Source organism: Aricia agestis, chromosome 20 (genome assembly GCF_905147365.1).
Source record: "Aricia agestis chromosome 20, ilAriAges1.1, whole genome shotgun sequence".
Classification (NCBI taxonomy): domain Eukaryota; kingdom Metazoa; phylum Arthropoda; class Insecta; order Lepidoptera; family Lycaenidae; genus Aricia; species Aricia agestis.
Window position 1 is genome coordinate 10,562,886 of NC_056425.1, and position 22,284 is coordinate 10,585,169.

Genomic DNA, 22,284 nt, shown 5'->3' on the forward strand with positions numbered 1-22,284 from the left:
TTGAATTCCAAACGGATTTCGATGAAGTTAAATTTGAGTCCTTAAAGACAATATACCTACAAAACATGTTATAATTTTATAGGCCGGAAAAATGTATGATTCCCGCACCATATTATACCAATATTACAGCAACGAAGTTGTGGAAAAGAGGTATCGAACTACCTCCGACTAAGCGACCCAAAGTGGATCCTTGGGCCGTACCACGAAACCGTTTTGAAACTCAAACAATCGTACGAGAATGCCACGTCCTACTCTAACAAACGTGAAACGACGTTGTTAGAGCAGGACGCGGCATTCTCATTCGATACTGGCCTCCATCACGAGTTTGCGCCACGTTGTCGCGGTCTGGCACCGTTTCTTGCCACTTTTTGACTCGAAGAGTATGTATTTAATCTAAGTGAAAAATATTTAAAATGTACCTAAACTCCTTCAAGAACTGTTCAATACCGTCGACGAGCTGCTGCGCGTTGAGGTTCACCCACAGCGTGCGCGCCCACGCCTCCCTTGCGTTCCTCTGCGCCCTGGAAACGTAAATTGATTTAAGTATTCCTTTATAAAAATTCCTATATCAAACTTTATAGACAGTGTACAAAACAGTATCTTTAAAGTATGGTCTTTGCAGAGCGAGCAGAGATACAGATTGAACCAAAGTTTCTCACCAAAAATCAGGCCAACAGTTTTGCTACCAGGGTTGTGCTATAAAACGGCGGCTTCAGTGTGTCAATAGTCTTACATTTTTAAAAATATGATGTCTTAGCTATCCAACTAACTAACGATCAAGGAATATCTAGACTGGTATCTAATATCTATATATATGTCGTAGCCGACTGGTTTAAATAGCCGTTCAATCAAACATAGCCCTTTGACTGAACAACGCCATCGAACATCAATCACACGTCTAGCTTTTATATTGAATATTTTAGTCGCTCAAAACGTTCAACACTACAGCTGATTCAAAAGCCGCCGTCTAATTGAAGTAGTTCAGCGCGCACCGCTGCGGCGCTAGGTGCGTTTTATTTACAATATGGCGTCAACTAGCAGGTGTTTGTTGGTGTTTGTGGTTGTTTTTCGGAAAGAAAGTAGTTAATAAAAGTTACAAGTGTGATTAAAGAGACAAAAATTGTGGAGGCACATACGAGTGAATTAAAATTTCACCAAATATTCGAGGAGAAATTACGGGATTATGAATTGGATGGACGCAGTCTCCCCCGAAAGGGGGGTTCGGGGGGCACAGCCCCCCGTCAAAACAAAAACAAACACAATCCAGAAAGTCCAAAAGTTGGTTAGGTTAGGTTAGAACTTAGACCACAAATACAGAGGGAGCCGAGCGAGCGCAGCGAGCGTGCTGCGGCAGCAGCCGGCGACCGCCGTCAAGTAAAAGGGGGGCTCGGGGGGCGCAGCCCCCCGCCAAAACAAAAAAAAAAACCAGTTGGCTAAGCGTCGTCTAGCTGTAGTGTTGAACGTTGTAGTCAACAAGTCGGCTAAACGACGTATAGCCGTGTGATTGAATGGCGTTGTTCAGTCAAAGGGCTAGCTGTTTGATTAACGGCTATTTAAACCAGTCGGCTGCGACATATATATATCGTGAGCCAAAAACTTTGTATCCCTTTTGACGAAAAATGGGGAAACGTAGTTGAATGAAATTTTGCATAGTTATAGTTTATGTGGTGAAGGAGTGCATCGAGCTAATATTATTTTGAAATTATGCTTTTATCATAATTTTTTTAACAAATAAAACATTACACACTCTACAACACACACACTAAGAAAAATTACAGATTTTTGAGTGACAAGCCAATACATACGAATTATGCTCTTTTATATTTTATGTTAAAGTGTTGACAACAAGGTGACAAATTGGAAATTTAAAGTTTTTTTTATTGAATCTTAGATACTATTAGACAATGCTTACATGACCAGTCTGAGATCAGCTGAGTCCCAGGACCCAGAGACAAAAGTTGAAAAAAATATGATAAAGTCAATATTTTTTTACAAAATATAGGTAGTAGTCCTAATGTCATTGAAATTAAGACTAGAGATCGCCCAATGGTCGAATTTCGACTATTGGGCGATCTCTAGTCTTAATAAAATAAGTAGACGTTAGTATAATTTTTGAAAATTTTAAAGGTCTGGTCAATTACTCGTATTGAATTTAGGTACATGCTGCTTGTCTGTTTCTTATTCTAAGACACCAATTAATCCATGCGTGCAAAGTTTACCTGTATATCTTGTACAATTTTTCCATCGCCTGATAGTCCGCCTTCGCTCGGTTGAAGTTCGAGAAGTCGGCCAAAGCATTGTCAAAAAGCTGCTCCGCGGCTTGCAACACTTTCTTGCGCGATTCGAATTCATAAAACAGTTTTCCGTATTCCTGGTAATATTAGATTTTGTTTAGAATTATTTTAAATGAGAAGGAAACAAAGCAGTTATTTTCAAAATTCTTTCTAAACTCTCCCGAAAATCGTCCCTTATGTGTCTTGACTCTTGCATAACACTTAAATCTAGTTTCGTCTAAAACGAACTAAAAGGGGACCCGAAAATGGCCTGAACTCCGATTTTTTTCGAGAAAAGGGTGGTGCGGCAATTTTGCTTATCTTAAAATGCAAATCTCATTTTACCTCCATCAGCACTACTCCTCTGTCCAGATCATCACCAACAGTAGCCGGTCCCTCCACATCGAATTTCTCTACAAACTCATCCAGCTCTCTGAGGAAGTTTGCAATTTCTGTCACATTCATCTTGGAGAACTTCTCTTTGGTCTGCTCTAGGGTCTCACTTCGGAATAGCGCTGTCTGATAGAGACGGCCCCAAGACTTCTCTAGAGCCCCGGCGAATGTTATGTCTTCGTCTGTGACCTATAACAGTAATAAGATTTGTATTATGAGAGAAATTGGCACGTTATTTGGTCAGATTATGAAAATCGGGAACTGCCGGCGGAGCTTGACGTAAACCAACCGATATGGGTTGAACATAGTGAATAATATTATGCGATCTCAAATTTCCTACGGCATTGAGACAATTGAGAGCCACTGAAAGGTTATAAGAGTTAAAGATTTGTTTTTAAAGATTTTCTCCCTCAAAACAAAACATACTTCTAAACAGTTTAGCATTTTCTGAAGAACAAGTTTTATCAAAACGTTTTCTTCACATCCTCAAATTCGCTGAAATTAACTTGCCACCTACTTCCATAGCCTTTCCATAGAACGAGAAGCCTATACTTAACTTCTTCGTGTTACCGCCCTCACCTTGATATCATGTTTCCTCAGCATATGGAAGACCTCCTGCATGGCCCTGTACCGCACCTCGGCGGTGACCGTCATCGCCTGGACCTGGGTGATGCTGGCCATCACCAGCTTGAAGTCTTCCAGACCCTTGATGTTCATGTTGATGGTGTTGTGGAGGGACTGGGGATAATGTTGAGGAGTTAAACTTTGGTTAACTGTTGGTCCTGTATACTAGAGGATGCCTGCAACTCCGTTGCGCCAAAATTTGTTTATCGTGCCGGAGCCGTACATTTTCCGGGATAAAAACTATCCTATGTCCTTTCCCGGGACTCAAGGTATCTCCATGCTAAATTTCAGCGTGAAGAGGTAACAGACAGATGGACAGACACACTTTATAATATTAGTATGGAAGTATGGATATGGATTGGTATTGGTCACTATTTAATACTTGGCGAAACTGGAGGTGGCAATCGACGCATGCGCTATCCTATCAATAAAGTAAAACACCTGTCAATAAAATGTCAACATCGGATCGCCGACCAATAATAATATCATTGTGCTTCTCTCTCCATCAATTGTTTGAACCCGGGCTTGTACACTTGCTCCGTTAATTTCTCGATCCACCAAAGTAACCAAAAATTAAACTATCGTCATAAATAATGTTCTTTTGACAAGATGCCACCTGACAGATATTTTGTATTAAGATATAAAGGGTGTAACAAGACTAAGTGATAATACTTTAGGGTGTGTACGTCTTCCTTGCAGAGAGTTCACTGTGAAAGTAGCAGCGCTGAAAGACGAAAAATGTTTTTTCACTTTTGTATGGGGAAACTCGTAGAGAGTTCACTGTGAAAGTAGCAGCGCTGAAATACTACTTTTTTTTTCACTTTTGTATGGGGAAACTCGTAACGCTCGGGCCCTTGCCCATACAAAAGTGAAAAAAATTTTTGGTCTTTCAGCGCTGCTACTTTCACAGTGAAATCTCTACAGGGAACACGTACACACCCTAAAGTATTATCACTTGTTTTTGTTACACCCTGTATAGTACATACTACTTTACATAATACTTTCTGATTATGGATATACTCCAAGAAACGTGTGTAATTTCCTACTGAAATGGTACAGCAAATTAAAACAAAGTAGACTTAATTCAATTTCACATTCGTTTCCACCTGGATGTTTCACTTTAAATTCTCTGTGTGCTAATGCTCTGCGCGTTAAAAGGACAATTTTAATGGACGCTACATTTCCAGGATAATAAGATTAGTCATATTATACACGTGGACGTCGTAAAACTTACTTAGCATAAATTACCTAATTTTCAGGAAAACGTAGGTAATATAATCCTAGTGATTTTATAAATGCGAAAGTGTTTCCTGTCACCTGTTTTAGCTTAAGGGTAGGTTATTCCAAATTCACGTTTCTAGAATGAGTAATTTTTAAAGAAAGCGTCATTAACAAAAAAACTGAAAAATATATATGTCGCAGGGAAAAGAAGATATCAGGGATATCCCGAAATCGCGGTAGATACCGAATATTCTTGTTTCTTACGTCTTCTTACTAAACAAATCTAGTAATATGTCATTTCACTAAACTAAATCTAGTGAAATATCAGAAAAGCGGATACCGCCGAATAAAAATCGAGCTACGCATTTCTCTCGCTCGCTCTAATACCCTATCACTATCTTATGGGGGCGACTAACCCTAAATTGACGATTTTATAATTCATTTTTATACTTGAAAATAAGCCCCGAATTGTTTCATTTTGTAGACATAGATACTAGATTATATTTCCGAGAATCAGACCTAGCAAAAACACGATATCTTAAAATTTTCTCGATCACAAAGATGCATCTAATTTTCACGAATTTTTCATATATTGCCATAACCGTGCATTAAACTAAGTTAATATTTTAACACATTGTATAAAATTCTATCATTGAGGAACTGACCTAGCAGATTTTTTAAATGTTACATATTTATCGAGTTATTAGGAAAAAAATAATTTTCTTTTTATTTAAATGATCCGCGTCGTCCTTTTTCACCTGGCATATGAAAGACGGGCGTGAGTGTGAAGAGAGAAGGACGATTTTTTGCGTTAGTGGCCCTCTTAACGCGAATGGGGCATTATCAGCGTGAAGGGATCTTATTATCGGTATTGAGTTATTAATATCCCCATAATATACATTTAACAGGCTATCGAACCATGCAAGTAACATGCGCGTAAGTCTGGAAAATATTAAAAAATTTTGAAATTTGAGAGTCGTAAAAGGTGATATTTAGAAAATCGCATTCAAACTTAACGTACACGTAATAATTTAACGACTAAAATCACACGAGCCGCGCCAGCTCGAGCGACGCATTTGTTTCACTCCCACTAGTGCCCTTGTGTGTATTAGAGCGAGCGAGAGAAATGCGTAGCTCGATTTTTTTTCGGCGGTATCAGCTTTTCTGACATTTCACTAGATTTAGTTTAGTGAAATGACATATCACTAGATTTGTTTAGTAAGAAGACGTAAGAAACAAGAATATTCGGTATCTACCGCGATTTCGTGATATCCCTAGGGATTTCGGGATATCTCTGATATCTTCTTTTCCCTGCGACATATACATGTATAGATACATCTTTTAAGAGGAGTCCACACCGCCCTTTTTCCCATACAAACGTTGTCCCCGGTTTCCTCCCTGGATAATACTAGTAGAGTTATAATTTTTTTCCTGAATATCTACGGCCACTAATACAATGTCCCTATGTTTTCTTTTTTTTCATAATTTAATTATTGAAAAAGATATGAACGTTCAAAAACCCAAAAAAATTGCCAGATTTTCCACTGTGTTCAAACGTCCAGACAACAGATTTGGCTAGATTATACAAAAAAAGCAAAACATAGGAACACAGCTCAAGCCTTCTTTAAATGTTTAATGAAAAAAGTACTTAAATCGGTTAAGTTTTGGAGAAGGAATCAGGGGACAACGAATCGTTGATTTTCTGGATTTTTTGCAGTTGTCTCTATCGCGTTCTGCGGTATAGGCTTGAGGTAAGGGAGACAGCTATAGATATTTCACGTACTTTTTTTTCATTTCTCTAGCCCCTGGTGTATCCTCTTAACTAGTGACTTTTATGGTTAGAAACACAATACAGATAACTTTACTCGATAAAAAAAATCCGAAACAACCTCGATTTCAAAAACATTTTGAGTTTTTTAGGACTTACAGGGACTTACAGGGACTCAATCAAAAAATAATTTGGATAGTTCGATTACTATTAAAATTTTACAGGGAAATGTACGGATACATGTTTAGTTATACTATTTTTTATCTAAGTAAAAAGGTTTTTTCTCCTTTTTCGCCCTATCATGGACGCGGCGAGCGTCGTAACCGCCACTGTACAAGGCACGCTGATATGAATGTTATTTTAATGTCATTTACGTCGATATTCGCACTGACAGACATCGACCTGCTAATTTAGGAAAAACCTCCCTTTAAGATAACATTTTAAACTTTCGGTTTGCATTATAATTAAAACTTTTTAATCGGGACTTAACTTAACTTAACTTACAGTTAGTGTTATGTGTCGCAGTGAACCTACTGGCTTTCAGTGTATTGGAACACAAATATTGGACAATTCGAGGGTAGTCGTAGAACAGACCGCCCGGTGCAAACGAAGACGTCGCGCTCCTGCAGTCCCCTCGTGACCACGGCCGTTGCAACACGGCCGAAACGTCGAGAAAAAGTATGTATTCGTAGTAGCATTACTACTTGAATAAGTCGCGTTAAGTCTTAACCTCCCTTTAAGCTGCTAAACCGATTTAGACATTATAATTTGTTACCAGATGACCCGGTGAACTCTGTATTACTTCCCGCCAAATATAAACCTTCCCTGGACTTGCACAGATATTGCGAGGCTAAAATTATCAACATCGGTTCAGAAACTCGAGAACATCTGAACTTCAGATGTTCTCGAGTTTTAGCGAGACTAACAAAATTTGGTACCTATTATTTATATTTTAATTTTTAATAGATTTACTATGGAGATTGGAGGTTTCTGCACGATAAATAAATTTATGCGCATACGAAAATGAGTATTAGAAAATAATTTAAGTACCTCTATCTGATTCTTCAATTCATACATATTCAGTCTAGTCTTCGTCACGATACATTCTCCGAGCGTATTCTTCCACTCCTGCGCATGATCCTGAACCTGCTTTATAATTGGCCTCAAGTTGACTCTGACAGCTCCAATGTCAACAAACTTGACATGACCATCCAGATCGGCAATGATATCTTCGAAGAAGAAGAACTTTTCGTCATACTTCTCGATTTGGTCGTATTTCTGAACGAACTTCTCACAGGAGAGCGCCTTGTCGAATCCCCATAGGTGTTGGTATTTTTGCCATCTACAAAAATATTGGATAGCAAAATCTATCACAAAAACTTAGTGCGTATTTTTTTGTCTACACTTCCTTACATAGGCAATAGCCTATGTTAGGAAGTGTAGAGAAAAAATACTACAATGAGTGAAGCTGAGAATTAATATTGAGAAAGTCATAGTCGCACTTTTTTAACATAGTACTTAGTAGTAGGGACTAGGGTAATAGGGGAGGGTAGGGAAGGAATAGGAGAGGGTAGGGAACGGAAAAGGGTAGGGCATTGTGCCTCCGTAAACTCACTCACTCGGCGAAACACAGCGCAAATTTTTTAATGTATTATTTTAATGTTCTATAGCTTAGAGCTGAAAACTAAAAGGTACCAAACTTTAAGTGAATATATTCATCAACTTTACTGAAGACTGAACTAAATAGATATTATTTCACTCACTTTTGAATATAAGTGTTGATATCCTGCGTCAAGCGGTAGATGGTATCCTGTATGAGGATGGTAACGTCGTTGATGGAGGCGACCCTCAGCACGTCCTCAAAGTAGGAGAACACGTAGAACTCGTTTCCGGTGGCTTCGGCGATCCGTTGAGGCGGGCACGGGAGACAGGTGTTACGCATCCAACGGGGGAAGGCGGTCAATCTACAATGTATTATACTACATGACACCCGCAACTCCGTTGTGCCAAAATTGGTTTATCGCACGGAAACCGTACATTTTCCGGAATAGGAAATATCCTTTGTCCTTTTCCGGGTCTCAAAGTATCTCCATACCAAATTTCAACAAAATCGGTTCAGCGGTCTCTGGGCATGAAGACAGACAAAAGGTAACAGACGTCTGTCTGTCTGCTACCTGTTGTTTTATTACAACAATATCAACATGACATTACTAGAAGTACAGAATTTACAAAGCTTTCTTTGATGCGAGCTTCGATCACAGGATGCGAGGCCAGAATTACAACTAACCACAACGCATCATGTCACTTGAGAGATAGATCTACATTACACCTCAATTAAATGAAAAATAGTGTTGGCGTAATTTGCTTTCATCTACCCCATAGTGATGTAATTGAAGCGACAAAACATTAATAAAAAAAACTTGATATTATCTGTTGTAAAGAACTTGCAGACTTCCTGTTCATTTTTCCGCAGAATAAAGAAAAGCTGGCTATTTTACCAAATACCAATGATACCTGTTCAGAAACTGTTTGATGTCATATCCCAGGATGTTGCAGATCTCTGAGGCTGTTGGTCTCATGGTGATATCCGGTGCTACTAGTATCGCGTCCACTTGAAACAAGGGAGTCTTCTCGCTGAGCATGATTTGGAACTGCTCCAAGTTTTCAAAAGTTAGCCTTAAAAAACAAATCGGTTTGAAAAATTTATATCAATGAAAGGACTTCGATTCTATTAATTATTTTATCCAACATTGGTGTAGTTTTGTGCCTTAATGTTCGATACAGTCAGTTTTCTATCTACCTTCAAATTTTATTCTCAAAAATGTCAAAGCTTATTAGTTTGAACGAGATTCCTTTTTACTTTAGGTAGTGGAGTTACATATTATATTCGAAGGTCTACTGAAGGATAACTCACGTGACCAAGGTCTTGAATATCCTGCTCTCCCAGTACGAGTAGTACGCAGTCATGACGTCAGATTTGCCGGTGCTGGTGCCGAGGATGAGGTACTCCAGCTTCATCAGTATGGGGCTGATACGGTCGTAGCTGCGGGACAGTTTGCCCACACGCTGAAGTCGTTCAAGTTCCACTTCCACAAAGTAGGTCTAGAAGCATCATTGGTAAGTTCTCAAGTGGGTTGAAACAGGACGTCTTTACGTGCTGATTAGTATGTAGTGTTGATCACATAAGACGCATATGGTACGTCACCAGTTACGTTTTACAATACATAGCAAAGTTGCCGGATTTTTTACAGGCGTGGTTACTGCCGACGAGGATGCCGCTATGACATCCTAGTAAAAATGTAAAGGTGATCCTAAGAATGTAATGTGCGCTAGATATGGGTGTTAGGCGTTAGCTAAATAACTTCTGATGACATAAGTACAGTGCTGATTCGGCACTACAATCTTATAGCACTAGCTCCCGCTAATACAGAAATAAGTCGACCTCTGTGGCTCAGTGGTGAGCGCGTTGGTAGCTCAAGCCGGGGGTCGCGGGTTCGAATCCCGCCGACGGAACAAAAAGTTTTCAATGTTCCCGGGTCTGGATGTGTATTAAATATGTGTATGATATAATAAAAATCGTAAATATATGTATAGTATAAAAGTATGAAATATATTTCCGTTGTCTGGTACCTGTAACACAAGTCCTTTAGGTACTTAGCACGGGGCCAGACTGACGTGGTGTGAATCGTCCATAATTAAAAAAAAAAAAAAAGTAAAATGTTTAAGTTGAAAAACGGAAGCTACCTCTTTCTTTGCTTTGTTTTCTTCTTCTTCTTCTTTTCTTTGCTCTGTCTTACCTTGCAAGGATACAACCACGTATCATCAGCCTCCCCGGAGTCAGGATCCTTGTAATCCTCAGGCTTCATACATGGGAACAGATCGTATTGCTCGAGCTGAGAGAGAAGGGACTCTATCTCTTTCTCTATCATCTTTAGGTGTTGGTAAACCGTGCGAAGACAGTTTTCACCTATTCCGAAAAAAAAAATCTTTAGGTACGCAGGTATTTTTCAGGTAAAATTAATCAGACTCGTGTTTTTTGTCCGTGTTTGGATTTATTGGTCCAAATCTAAGATTTCCATCCATATTATGCTTTTACGATAGGCTACCGTGAAGTGTGTGACAACATCTTTCAGATTCTTTAAACGAATATTGCATCCAAATAATTACCTTTCCTAATATCACTGATATAGTCCATAATCCCCAACGCCGTCCAGGTTATCCTGGTCAGCCCCGGCAGTATGTGTCTCTCCATCTCCAGCAGATGCTTCTTCATGAGGTGTGTCTCCGAGGGGCTCAGCGAGGCGACACTAGCGCGGTATTTGCTGATCACCTGGTCCAGGGCTTCGTGTTCGTAGTAGAGGCGAGCTTTCTGCATGGCTACGTTACGTATGTTGGATGGTATTGGGAATCCTAGATATTATAGTTGTGTTAGTAAATGTTGTATAGATATTGCAATCTGGATGTTTTTTTTAAATGAAATAAGGGGGCAAACGAGCAAACGGGTCACCTGATGGAAAGCAACTTCCGTCGCCCATGGACACTCGCAGCATCAGAAGAGCTGCAGGTGCGTTGCCGGCCTTTTAAGAGGGAATAGGGTAATAGGGCAGGGTAGGGATGAGAAGGGAAGGGAGAGTAGGGCAGGGAATAGGGTAGGGAATTGGGCCTCCGGTAAACTCACTCACTCAGCGAAACACAGCGCTAGCGCTGTTTCACGCCGGTTTTCTGTGAGAACGTGGTATTTCTCCGGTCGAACCGGCCCATTCGTGCCGAAGGTAAGTAAAAAAGATATGTAAACTCTTACACGTAATATAAACTCTTTCTACTCTGCTCCACATTAAGTGTAAAGGAAGAGGGAGAGGCTCGATAATATTCTGGGATAATATCTTACAAGCACTATAACCTCTTCTCATTTCCATTTATCCAAATATTAACCTAACCAACCTAATATTTCCATGAGTTCCGCTTCGCGTATCACGAGGAAGATGTGTTTGTCGAAGTTTGGCTGAAACTCCACCCCGTACTCCTGCACCAGCTTGTGTACGGTCAGATCCCGCCATGTAACGTCCGTCTGTAATATAAACCTTAATACAATGTGTTATGGTTTATATTCGAGTGGTGTGTTAGCTAATGTACAGTCAGGTCGTGCACTCTCACGTCCGACTGCAACGTCAACCCTAATATTACAATCTATGATAGTTCATATTCGAGAGGTGTATTAGGTAATGTACGGTCGCCGGCTACTATAATGACACTCTTATTGATCCAGCAAAATATGGTGTCTTGTCATATAATATATTGTAGGAATATGCTTGTGAACCATATAGGAAGAGATTTCGATCAAGCGAGGGGTTATCATTTCAGACGTTTCCATGACACTAACTCCTTTCAGAGCAATATTAATAGCGATTGTACGCTGTTTCATGTTTGGTACAACGTTATTTCGGGTAAGAAATATACAGTGTGTAACAAAAATAAGTGATAATATTTTGTGTGTGTGTACGTGTTCCTTGTAGAGAGTTCACTGTGAAAGTAGCAGCGCTGAAAGATTAAAAAAAAAATCACTTTTGTATGGGGAAACTCGTGACGCTCGGGCCCTTGCCCATACAAAAATGAAAAAAAAAATTCGTCTTTCAGCGCTGCTACTTTCACAGTGAACTCTCTACAAGGAACACGTACACACCCTAAAGTATTATCACTTATTTTTGTTACACCCTGTATATAAATATAGGTCGATATTAAAACCTACAAATTATGCATGTAACAAAGTTTCAAAACATCGGTCCGGCGGTTCAATGGAATTTATCCATAAACACGACAGAATTTTATATAGATAAACTTCCAAATAGTACCAAGACTTTGTCGACGACTGTACAGGTCCACCACCATCCAAGTCAATTTCTAACTTACTCTAACGTGTTTCAGAGTTCACCTTCGCGTGGCAAGGCTAAGCAATAATTTCCTTGCAACAAGGTATTTCTAACATCTCAATTCTCATGTAGCTGCAGTCACACAAACACATAATACGGGAAATGCATGAACGATGTCCACTAAAATGTTGCAATTTACTGAGCAGTGTGAGAACGGGAAATATAATGTGACATATTGCACAGAGCATTTCTCCCAAAATTAGTTTTGCTGACATTGTTGCGGCTTTGGAATATGACTTTGGCTTAATGCGCACCTTCTATGGTTTCATGTTTTGTGCAGTAAGTAGATATAAAATATAATTATTTACATACTAATATTATAAATGCGAAACTGTTTCTGTCTGTCTGTTACCTTTTCACGTCCAAACCGCTGAAACAATTTTGATGAAATTTGGTATGGATATACTTTGAGTCTCGGGAAAGGACATAGGATAAGTACTTTTTATTCCGGAAAAATGAACGGTTTCCTCGCGATAAACGAGAGAATGTTGCGGGCGTCATCTAGTACAAAAAAAAGACGGGTTGCACTCCGGGAGTGCCGGCAGAAGTGAAAACTTAATTATTAACGTTGTGCATTATTTTTTTAACACATTTTTATGAAAATCGATTTTTAAAAATCGATTTTTTTAATTAATCGAAACCGATACAATCGATAAAATTTTTAACCCATTTTTTATGAAAATCGATATTTAAAAAATCGATTTTTTAATGAAGTAATCGAAACCCAGGTTACAATTTTATTTAACCCATTTTTGATGAAAATTGATTTAAAAAAATCGATTTTTTAATTAATCGAAACCCTTGCAATCGATTAAATTTTTAACCTATTTTTTATGAAAATCGATTTTTAAAAAATCGATTTTTGTAATTAATCGAAACCTTTACAATCGATTAAAAAATATCGACAATCGAAAAAAAACAATCGATTGTTCGATTAATCGATTTCGATGTTACAACACTACTCTCCAACCGTCTTACGGTTTTTCAATCAGCACGAGAATCTGACGCGAGTTTCACAGTTATTACCCATCCCACAAAAGTGCTCAACGCCGCTAAAGAAGTTTTCACTTCAAAAATTGACATGATAAAAGTTAATAATTAAGTAGTATTAAAGCTGAGAAGAAAGCTTATAACTGGAAACATACAGCTTATGTAGCTTTCCAAAGATCTGTTTTCGATTAGGTAGCTTATCTTCCTATTTGCCAGCAAAAAGTCTAAGCTGTTGTGATTAATTTCGCGTCAAACTTACCAGTCCCTCCTTCGCAAGAAGTGAGGCTGAGCTCGGCGAGCGCACGTGTTCGTAGTGCTGGCCGGGTATACGCATCAGCATCACTGAAAATACACAAGTCACAGAAACGAAAAACATACAATCCATACTAATATTATAAATGCGAAAGTGTGTCTGTCTCTGTTACCTCTTCACGCCCAAACCGCTCAACCGATTTTGCTGAAATTTGATATGAAGATACTTTGAGTCCCGGGAAAGGACATAGGATACTTAATTTTTATCCGGAAAAAGGTACGGTTCCCGCGCGATAAACGAGTTTTGGCGTAACGGAGTTGCGGGCGTCATCTAGTCAAAAATATAAAAAATAAAGCAAGAGCCCGCGAGGGCCAGACCTTCCTTCGTTTCGTAAAGCTGACATTTTACCTGTTTGTGACTATGGAGACCATGGACTATGGAGTTTCGGTTACTTTAGGAGGTATCCAGTTCTGAAGGTCTACCTGACCTCCGTGAAGGAGTAAAGTTCAATTTCATAGCTTATATGGAGAAATCGCGTCTTCCAGTGCCGGATACTTTTGACAGTTACTTCCCACCCTTAAACTTTCTTAAATTATTAGACTTTGTCCACTTTGAGGGTGTCTAGAAGTGAGAAGCAACTGTCAAAAATGTCCGGCACTGGAAAACGAGATTCCTCCACTTACCGCGAAGAATATAAGCTATGAAATAGAGCTTTAGTCCTTCACGAAGGTCAGTTAGACCCTCAGAACCGGATACCTCCTAAAGTAACTTTCTTACCTCTATAAAGGTCACAAACAGGTAAACTTTCAGCTTTACGAAACGAAGGAAGGTCTGGCCCTCGTGGGCTCTTGGTTCATAATATATGACAACAAAATTTTTCATTTTAACGTAGATTTTTTTTTATAAAGAAGGCAGGTCGCTGTAGCCCTGACGTCACTGCGACCCTCATGGGTCATGGGATCTATTGTGACTCCTTCGTACTAGAGTATCATCCCCAACCCAATACTGCTCATAAATTGAACGGTATGGTTGGGGTTGGTGCCACGAATTTCCTCTGTGGACGAGTATTCGTGGCGACCAAGGTGCCTGTTCCTGCTCTGTAGTAGAGCAGGGCAGTCGAGGAGAAGGTGAATAGGTGTTTCATCCTCCTCACAGAATCTGCAAGTCCTTATGCTACAAATACCCATTCTGTTTAGGTGTTTGTTGAGCTTGCAGTGCCCAGTTAGGCTTCTGGTAAGGATTCTTAATTGGTTCCTACCCAAGGTGAGCACTAATTCTGATTGTTTCTTGTTGAAGTCAGGAATTAGTGCCTTGGAGTGTTCAAGGCCAGGGCTTTGTGGTTAACGTAGATACTTCTAGTTTACTTTGAAGATTTCATAACGCTTCCTAGAATTGCTTTTAAAGCGTACCTCAAGGACGGCGTAGCTCTTATGAAAAAATAAACTTTTAGCTGTTCTCTGCCGCAAAATATATATATATATATATATATATATATATATATATATATATATATATATATATATATATATATATATATATATATATATATATATATAAAACTCAATGGTGACTGACTCACTGATTGACATAGTGATCTATCAACGCACAGCCCAAACCACTGGACGGATCGGGCTGAAATTTTGGAAAGATTTTGGTAAATTCCAACCCCAAGGGGTTCAAATAGGGGATGAAAGTTTGTATATAATAATACTTCTTAACGCGAGCGAAGCCACGGGCAAAAGCTCGTTAAATAATATAAATGTCTCATACTAACACCGTACCTTTTCGGTACAAAATTTAGGTTAAATTCAATCCAGATCTAAACCACTAGCATAATAAGAAATTTGATCAAAATCATTAGTGTTTGCGTAAAAAAGAAACTAACGTACACATTTACAAAAATCTCCTTTCCGTGATTAGTCTGATTCATATTATATTACTTTCAAGTTAATATAATAAAATAATCTTACATTTTTGAAACATGTTCTTTAAATAATAAGTATTTCAATTTCACGTTGGTAAGGTTTGAAGTGAAATTCTCGACGTCACAAAATAACTCACGAGCTTTGTCTCGTCTCCGTTTCTCGGCAATCTCCTTATTCACGATGTCCACGGGTCGTAACGAGGTGTTGGATCCGCGTCGCCTCGCGAGGTAAGCCTTACCAGCTTCTGTCGCTTTCATGCTGCGTCCCGAGTTTGGAACGGGATCTGTGATGGGCAAGAATCGACAATAAGAACGTCTTGAAAAAACAAAATGGATTAACGGCCATTCCCAATATTTGATCTATCTCTGGTTTTGCCCTACCAGAGATAGGAATAGCTCCCAATTGACATAAAACATATGTCCCTAATGTCTAATGTGAGCTATTCCTATCTCTAGTAGGGCAAAACCAGAGATAGATCAAATATTGGGAACGGCCGTAAATTAAGTGACAAAATGTATTATTGTGGTACGGTATAAAGCAGCATTTATGCTTATATTTACAAATAATATCCGAGCATCTATTCATTTTCTCGCTGTTAATGATGACGAAATTCTGAAAGCCGAAATTTAGTTCGCTAAAATTATCTCTAGGTAAGATAGTGCACTTCTCATTATGCATCATATAGAAAAAGCAGATATATTATAAGCAAAGTATCAAAGTATAAAGTGTCATAAAGAACGAGAAGGGAATCTCTGAAGAAAAGGAAATAATAAGGGAATATCCATTATCATACCTTCCTCTTTCTTGAAGACCACACGTAGGATGTTCTTCTTCATCATGTCATCGACAAACTGCGAGGCTTTCTGCAGCCACTCCTTATACTTCTGCTCCTCATACTCCTTGATACTCTTGGACAGTCTCTTGTACTGGGCGAAAGCTTCCTTTTTCTGCTCGCAATCGTTCAACTCTGGAACCTGCAGGAATATTCCTAAATGTATTGTCACCAAGAAACTTAGATCACACATATTAACACATGTTGTGGTTTATGAACTATGAATTATTTTACACTGGATTTGCCCCTTTCTATTTAAATTTCAATTTAATTATGATTCGTATCATGTTACGCACATTCACACACACATTCATATTGTGGTCCATAACTATGTATTATTTTACACTAGATTTGACTTTTTTTATTAAAATTTAAATTCGTGTGGTGTGTGATGTAGTGTCGTGGGGTTCTTAGAACTCCTACCGTATTGGTTGCTCGACGGCTTACCTCCATATATCTTATAGCTCGTCATCTTAATCATTATCTATACAAGGGAGTGCTTCCCTTTGCTATTGGAACTAAATCGCCGGTCTAATAGGTATGATTTATGAAATATCATTCTAAGTGCGAGTTTTCGTAGACCATGAATAAGTACAGTTTGTGTAGCTTTACATTTGCTACAGTTGTTGCTTGCTATTAGAGTCAATGCATTCACCAGCAGTTCTTACTGTAGTATTCACCAACAATCTTTATTGTAAGGAAGCATCTGCCATCCTTGTCTCACCTTCTGAAACTTCAGTATCGCCTGTTTCATCTTGTCGAAGAACGCCCGGGCCCAGTACACCGCACCGGCTGAGGGCGGATGATGGCGCAGCAGTGGGGGATTTTTACGGTGACGCTGTCAGAAAAAAGTTGTAAAAGACCAATATTCTAATGACAATTAGTACCTGCTAGTATAATTCTATTCCCAAATAAGTGCTAATATTCAAAATGTGAAAGATAGGCAATGTCTTCACTCATAAGAGTAAAATGTAGGTAGCATGTAAAAAGGAAAGGGACGTAGGAAGTAGACAAAATCTCATGTTTAACGTTTAAGGGGGAAGCCAAACGAGCGTAATTTGTGAGTTGTGAGTCGCAGAATTTCTGCCGGGCAGAATTCAGCTGCATTCAGTTTCATACAAAAGACCTGTTTGATTCACACGAGCGTAATTTTGTGAGTCGTGATTTGTATGAAAAAAATTCTGTCCGGCAGAAATTCTGCGGCTCACGACTCACAAATTACGCTCGTTTGGCTTCGCCCTAAAAGTGTATAAAATTTGCCTCACCTCGGACCCAACTTGTTCATAACTTGGGCTTTATTAAAACTTAACCTAGCCTCCATACCGTGAAGGCATCTTCCATGGCGGTGATCTCCTTGATAAACTGCGTCATGACCAGCTCGAACTTGGTGGCCAGCTGCTGCTTGATCGCGTCCCGGGTTTTGAAGTCCATGAACTTGAGCAGCACGTCCAGAGCCTCCTCTGATGATCTGACAATAATGACGCTGTTAAGCATATGTGTACTAATCCACAAAAATTCCTCCTATTTCCTTCTGATGAATTTCGTTGCAGCGGGTCCCAAGACAGCTTTAGCATGTCCCTTGGGCTCCCTGAGATCATATCAAAGAATTTTGTGGTTGGATACCGCTGTCGATCCTGGCAATACAGGAGATACAGTGGTGGGAATATGTGGTGGGCCAAAGCCCGTTTAAAAAAATAACCCACAAAAAATTACATATGATTTAGTTATGAATGCAGTTATGTTTTTAAGATCATTTAGAATCAGATTCCATTCAAAATTTAAAAAAAATGTGTTAATACTACTTAGTAGGTACGCTAATGCTTAACAGCGACCAATTATAGGGTTGCGACGTGACGTGGCATTGCGATGCTTCTTTAATTGAGCCATAAAAAATATATCCACAGCCGAACATATCACCTCCTCGTTTTTTGGAAGTCTGTTAAAAACTGAACTTAATTTACCACATAAAAATTACTCTTTAAATTGGCAGACTTGCCACCCTAGCGTGATGTTTTAGCTGCCAATTTAAAAAAAAATTACGAACGGTTTTTCACGGAACGGCACATTCCAAAATTAATAACGTTCTCGCGTCATTTTTTTATGACGAGTTTTTTATACAAATAATAATATTATTGAGTAATGATTTTGTCAGTCAATCTATATTGTAAGTGCCTGTAACCGATTGAAGTAGTACTGGTCAGGTTAAGCAAATGAGGAGACAATAAAAATGTTTTTTACATGGTCAGGACTCGAGTTAAATTTTTAAGCTTTAATATAACTTTGACATTAGCTTTGCTTTTTATTTATTATTAACATTAACATAATAATATTATTATGACGTCACGAACATCGCTCCTTCTATTTATAAACTGATCGGTTTAAAACGATTTCTCCAGACTCTATTAATATGAAAGTATTTTTAGTACCCGCTCCACGCGATAATTTAATTTTGAGAGAGTAAATCTCATCTTGTTTTAATAACTAGTCAATTTTTTAAATATCATCTAAATTATACAATTGTATAATTTAGATGATATTTAGATGATAAATGATAATATTAAGAAGAATTGCTTTTTTTTTTTTTTTTTTTCGAAAGGGTCTAAGCTACTGGTCTGGTTAAGACCATGGTAGTTTAATCGTGGAGACCATGGTAGTTTAATCGTGGTAAGAAGAATTGCACACAGCACAAGGTACACAGCACTAGGTATTAGGTACCTATTGATCACGGGTAATAAAAAAACATTAAAAAATAAGCGTAATGGCGGTCTTTTTTTCTGAAAATTGAACAAAATAACTAATGTTCTATGTATAGAACATTAGTTATTTTGTTCAATTTTCAGATTGATCACGGGTAATAAAAAAACATTAAAAAATAAGCGTAATGGCGGTCTTTTTTTCTGAAATCAATAGGTACCTAATACCTATTGATCACGGATTGTGCTGTGTGCAATTCTTCTTAATATTATCATTTATCTTTAAAAAATATATTACTGATACCAAAACTGATATAATATTGGCCTTGCCTTGAATTAATTCTTTTACAACACTTATTACGTGTTTTTAAACTAGTTTCTTAACTAGAACACTTTCGAATCATGATAATTAATGATATCGGATTGTAAATTTCACCACTCTTATCAACGGGGGCGTAGCTCAGATGGTAGAGCGCTCGCTTAGCATGCGAGAGGTACCGGGATCGATACCCGGCGCCTCCAATAATTATTTTTACTTGACAACTGAATGATGTAAATTAATATTATTGTATGGACCATGAAAATATTTTACTAAGCTAATAACGTGACTTTTATGATGAAAATGACAAAAATTCGCTGAAGATCATGTCGCTATCCTTGTTATTATTCTTTGAATTTATAAGATCCAGAAAGCACTATAACAAATACCTTAGATTTCCGAAGCTCTGATTGATGTAGTTCTTGGCTTCGTCCTCCAGCCGCTTGACTTCATTCCAGAAGTCACTCATGATGACGTCCCAGTTCTCCTTGTTGTCGAACACGAAGACACTAAAGTCCACGGTACGGATGGCGAAGACGAGGTTCTTGACGCGTTTGCGGACGTCGTCGATCTGGGTTGGGTCGCTGATGATGGACTTGAGCTCCGCGCCGAAGATGCGCTCGAAATCTATAAGGACCTGGAGAAAGAGAAAATGTTCATGGACAAAAATTAATTGGCCAAGTGCAAGTTGGACTCACGCACGGAGGGCTTAGCAACAATTTATATAATATTATAGAGCGGCAACAGAAATAGATAATCTGTGATAGAAATCTAATTATAGCGGTTCTTGAGATACAGCATGGAGACAGACAGACGGATGGACATCGTCCATCGAAGTATTAGTAATAGAATCCCGTTTTTACCCTTCGGGTACGGAACCTTAATAATCGGGTCACACTCCGGGGGTGTCGCCAGAAGTAATAAACTCATCTGATCTATATTTTAAACTAAGTTTATTAAAAGAAAATAATTTTATAAAAACTTCACGTCGTCAGAACACACATGCACAGAAATTTTATTGCACCGAAAATCGTTCATCGCCTGAAAACCACACCGTTTTCCGCAAAAAAACTATTATCTTTTCTTGGAGTCAAAGTATCTGCATACCAACGAAATCCTTTAGTGTCAGCGGGAAGACAGACAAACACGTCTATTATGATTATTATTTATGACGGAAACAACATCCTAATCACCTGCACAACCTTCCCCAGATCCCCAGCCACGTTCCCGATATAGTCCGTCCTGGTGAAGAGTCGGGGCTGGTCGAACTCCCACCGCGCGCCCTTGCCGCTCAGCTCGATGTTGCGCCGCGTGCTGCGGTACAGCTCGTGCCACACCACCATGATGGCTTGACCCGCTTGACAGAGTGCGAGGACTTCCTCGTTTGAGTTGCTGGAATAATTATAAAGTTCTTTTTCCGCTTCCCGCGGGAATGGGCCATCCTGCCGAGGGTATGTGGGACTCGCTGCGTCTTAAGATAACGTTGCTTATGAAATGGTTATATGCGTCTAAGGGCCTGTTTCACCACTTCCTGATAAGTGCCGAATAGGCTACTCACCACTTATCTTGACAGATGAAGTATGGAGAATCTGTCAAAAAAGCTATGAGTAGCCTATTCGGCACTTTATCAGAAACTGGTGAAACAGGCCCTTAAAGTAACGCATATAACCATAGCTTATATTACATAGCTTACAATTCGCATATCTTTTAAATCGACTTTTGCTCAGTTTCTAAGGTTTTGTGATATCGGTTTAGATTTTTAATAGCATTTCTAATAAGTTAAAGTTTTCACGTGCAGCTGTTGAATAGATGAACTATCAAAAAAATTCAGAAACCGGGCAACGCTGAACTACATAGGCGTCCAAAAAGACGCCATACTGCCGTCCTAAGCATAAACAACGCAATCGACATTTTTTACGAAATTGAGTTATTAGTATATTCGGAATCGCTGAAACAAGATCTGCCAGGATCAATCATTCTTTTTTAAATATCTTCTATAGTTTTAATTTTATTGTTAGTCATAAACAGCGTATGTGACATTTTCCAAACTTATTACTAGTAATTATACATCATAAGCAAACATGCGTTTTTTATGACTATTTTACTTAGAATTTCGATGTATGAAATACTAAGCATAATCAACGCATGTGTGACAGTTGCGTTGTTTATGTCTAGGAAATGCACAATTGTGATGCTTATGCTTAGCAAACATTAGGGAATTACTTACATTTAAGTTGCACATACAGTTCGACAAGGCTTTAAATGAACATGGCGAGAAAAGGAACTAACGCTGCTATCATACAAAAAAGCCATTTTTGACAGTTCTCCTTTACCAGCAGCGCCCATTGACATCATTGACATATTCATTTAAAGCCTTGTCGAACTGTACGTTCAATATATGACTAGCAAAGAATGATAAGATCTACTAAAATATGGCTAAAATAATTGAGATCAGGTTTTCTTTGAGTAATAATATTATATTTTATTTATTTTTTAGTACAACTTATTTTTTTGTCATATTTTAGTACAGCTTTTATTAAGTTAAGAATTGCCATGAAAATAATTGTGATAAACTAAGTACAACTAATAAATTAACCCTTAATCAGACAAAGTACGATTTATCAACCACCTAGGTAATTGGAGTTTTATAGTGACCTTTGTCTTTTTTTAAATTCATAAAACCTTTTTTTGATTACCAATATATATTTTTGATTTTGTATCTTTCGTATAAAGCTAAATTTTTTTTACTAAACAATTCATTTTGGGAAAAATCATTATTCTAAGTAAGTGGTAATTATATTATGCCCTATGCCCGTCAGGCGGTAGTATGATGGACACTGTTTCCATTATATAAGAGATGATTTTGAAATAAAAATATAACTGTAAATTATTAGGTTTATTATTAACAAAAATAACATTCTTCTAGTCGATACTACGTGTGGTAATTACACGCTTACAAAACAGTAATCTTAGGTAAGTATTCAAAATTCTTCAATTCTTGTGAATAGTTCACCATCTCATATGACAGAGAAAGAGATCAAAGTTCAAAGTGTGCAGCTTCCTAAG

The 22,284-nt window shown here is 38.4% G+C and overlaps 1 protein-coding gene and 1 non-coding gene across 2 annotated transcripts in view; one reads left to right on the forward strand and one right to left on the reverse strand.

Moving 5' to 3' along the window:
• LOC121737428 (dynein axonemal heavy chain 10) overlaps positions 1 to 22,284 on the reverse strand; it is a 125,132-nt gene that overhangs the window by 85,040 nt on the left and 17,808 nt on the right. The window contains exons 14-31 of the mRNA XM_042129106.1: positions 20,412 to 20,610; positions 19,608 to 19,855; positions 17,530 to 17,674; positions 16,931 to 17,044; positions 16,168 to 16,348; positions 15,511 to 15,657; positions 13,456 to 13,538; positions 11,221 to 11,347; positions 10,447 to 10,689; positions 10,077 to 10,246; positions 9,194 to 9,381; positions 8,794 to 8,955; positions 8,043 to 8,243; positions 7,330 to 7,621; positions 3,246 to 3,404; positions 2,619 to 2,855; positions 2,220 to 2,371; positions 420 to 521 (exon numbers count right to left, since the gene is read on the reverse strand). Of these exons, the coding sequence (XP_041985040.1) occupies positions 420 to 521; positions 2,220 to 2,371; positions 2,619 to 2,855; positions 3,246 to 3,404; positions 7,330 to 7,621; positions 8,043 to 8,243; positions 8,794 to 8,955; positions 9,194 to 9,381; positions 10,077 to 10,246; positions 10,447 to 10,689; positions 11,221 to 11,347; positions 13,456 to 13,538; positions 15,511 to 15,657; positions 16,168 to 16,348; positions 16,931 to 17,044; positions 17,530 to 17,674; positions 19,608 to 19,855; positions 20,412 to 20,610 (3,150 nt within the window). The remainder of the gene's footprint in view (positions 1 to 419; positions 522 to 2,219; positions 2,372 to 2,618; positions 2,856 to 3,245; positions 3,405 to 7,329; positions 7,622 to 8,042; positions 8,244 to 8,793; positions 8,956 to 9,193; positions 9,382 to 10,076; positions 10,247 to 10,446; positions 10,690 to 11,220; positions 11,348 to 13,455; positions 13,539 to 15,510; positions 15,658 to 16,167; positions 16,349 to 16,930; positions 17,045 to 17,529; positions 17,675 to 19,607; positions 19,856 to 20,411; positions 20,611 to 22,284) is intronic.
• Trnaa-agc lies at positions 19,349 to 19,421 on the forward strand. Its single transcript has one exon. It is a non-coding gene; the product is annotated as a tRNA-Ala (tRNA).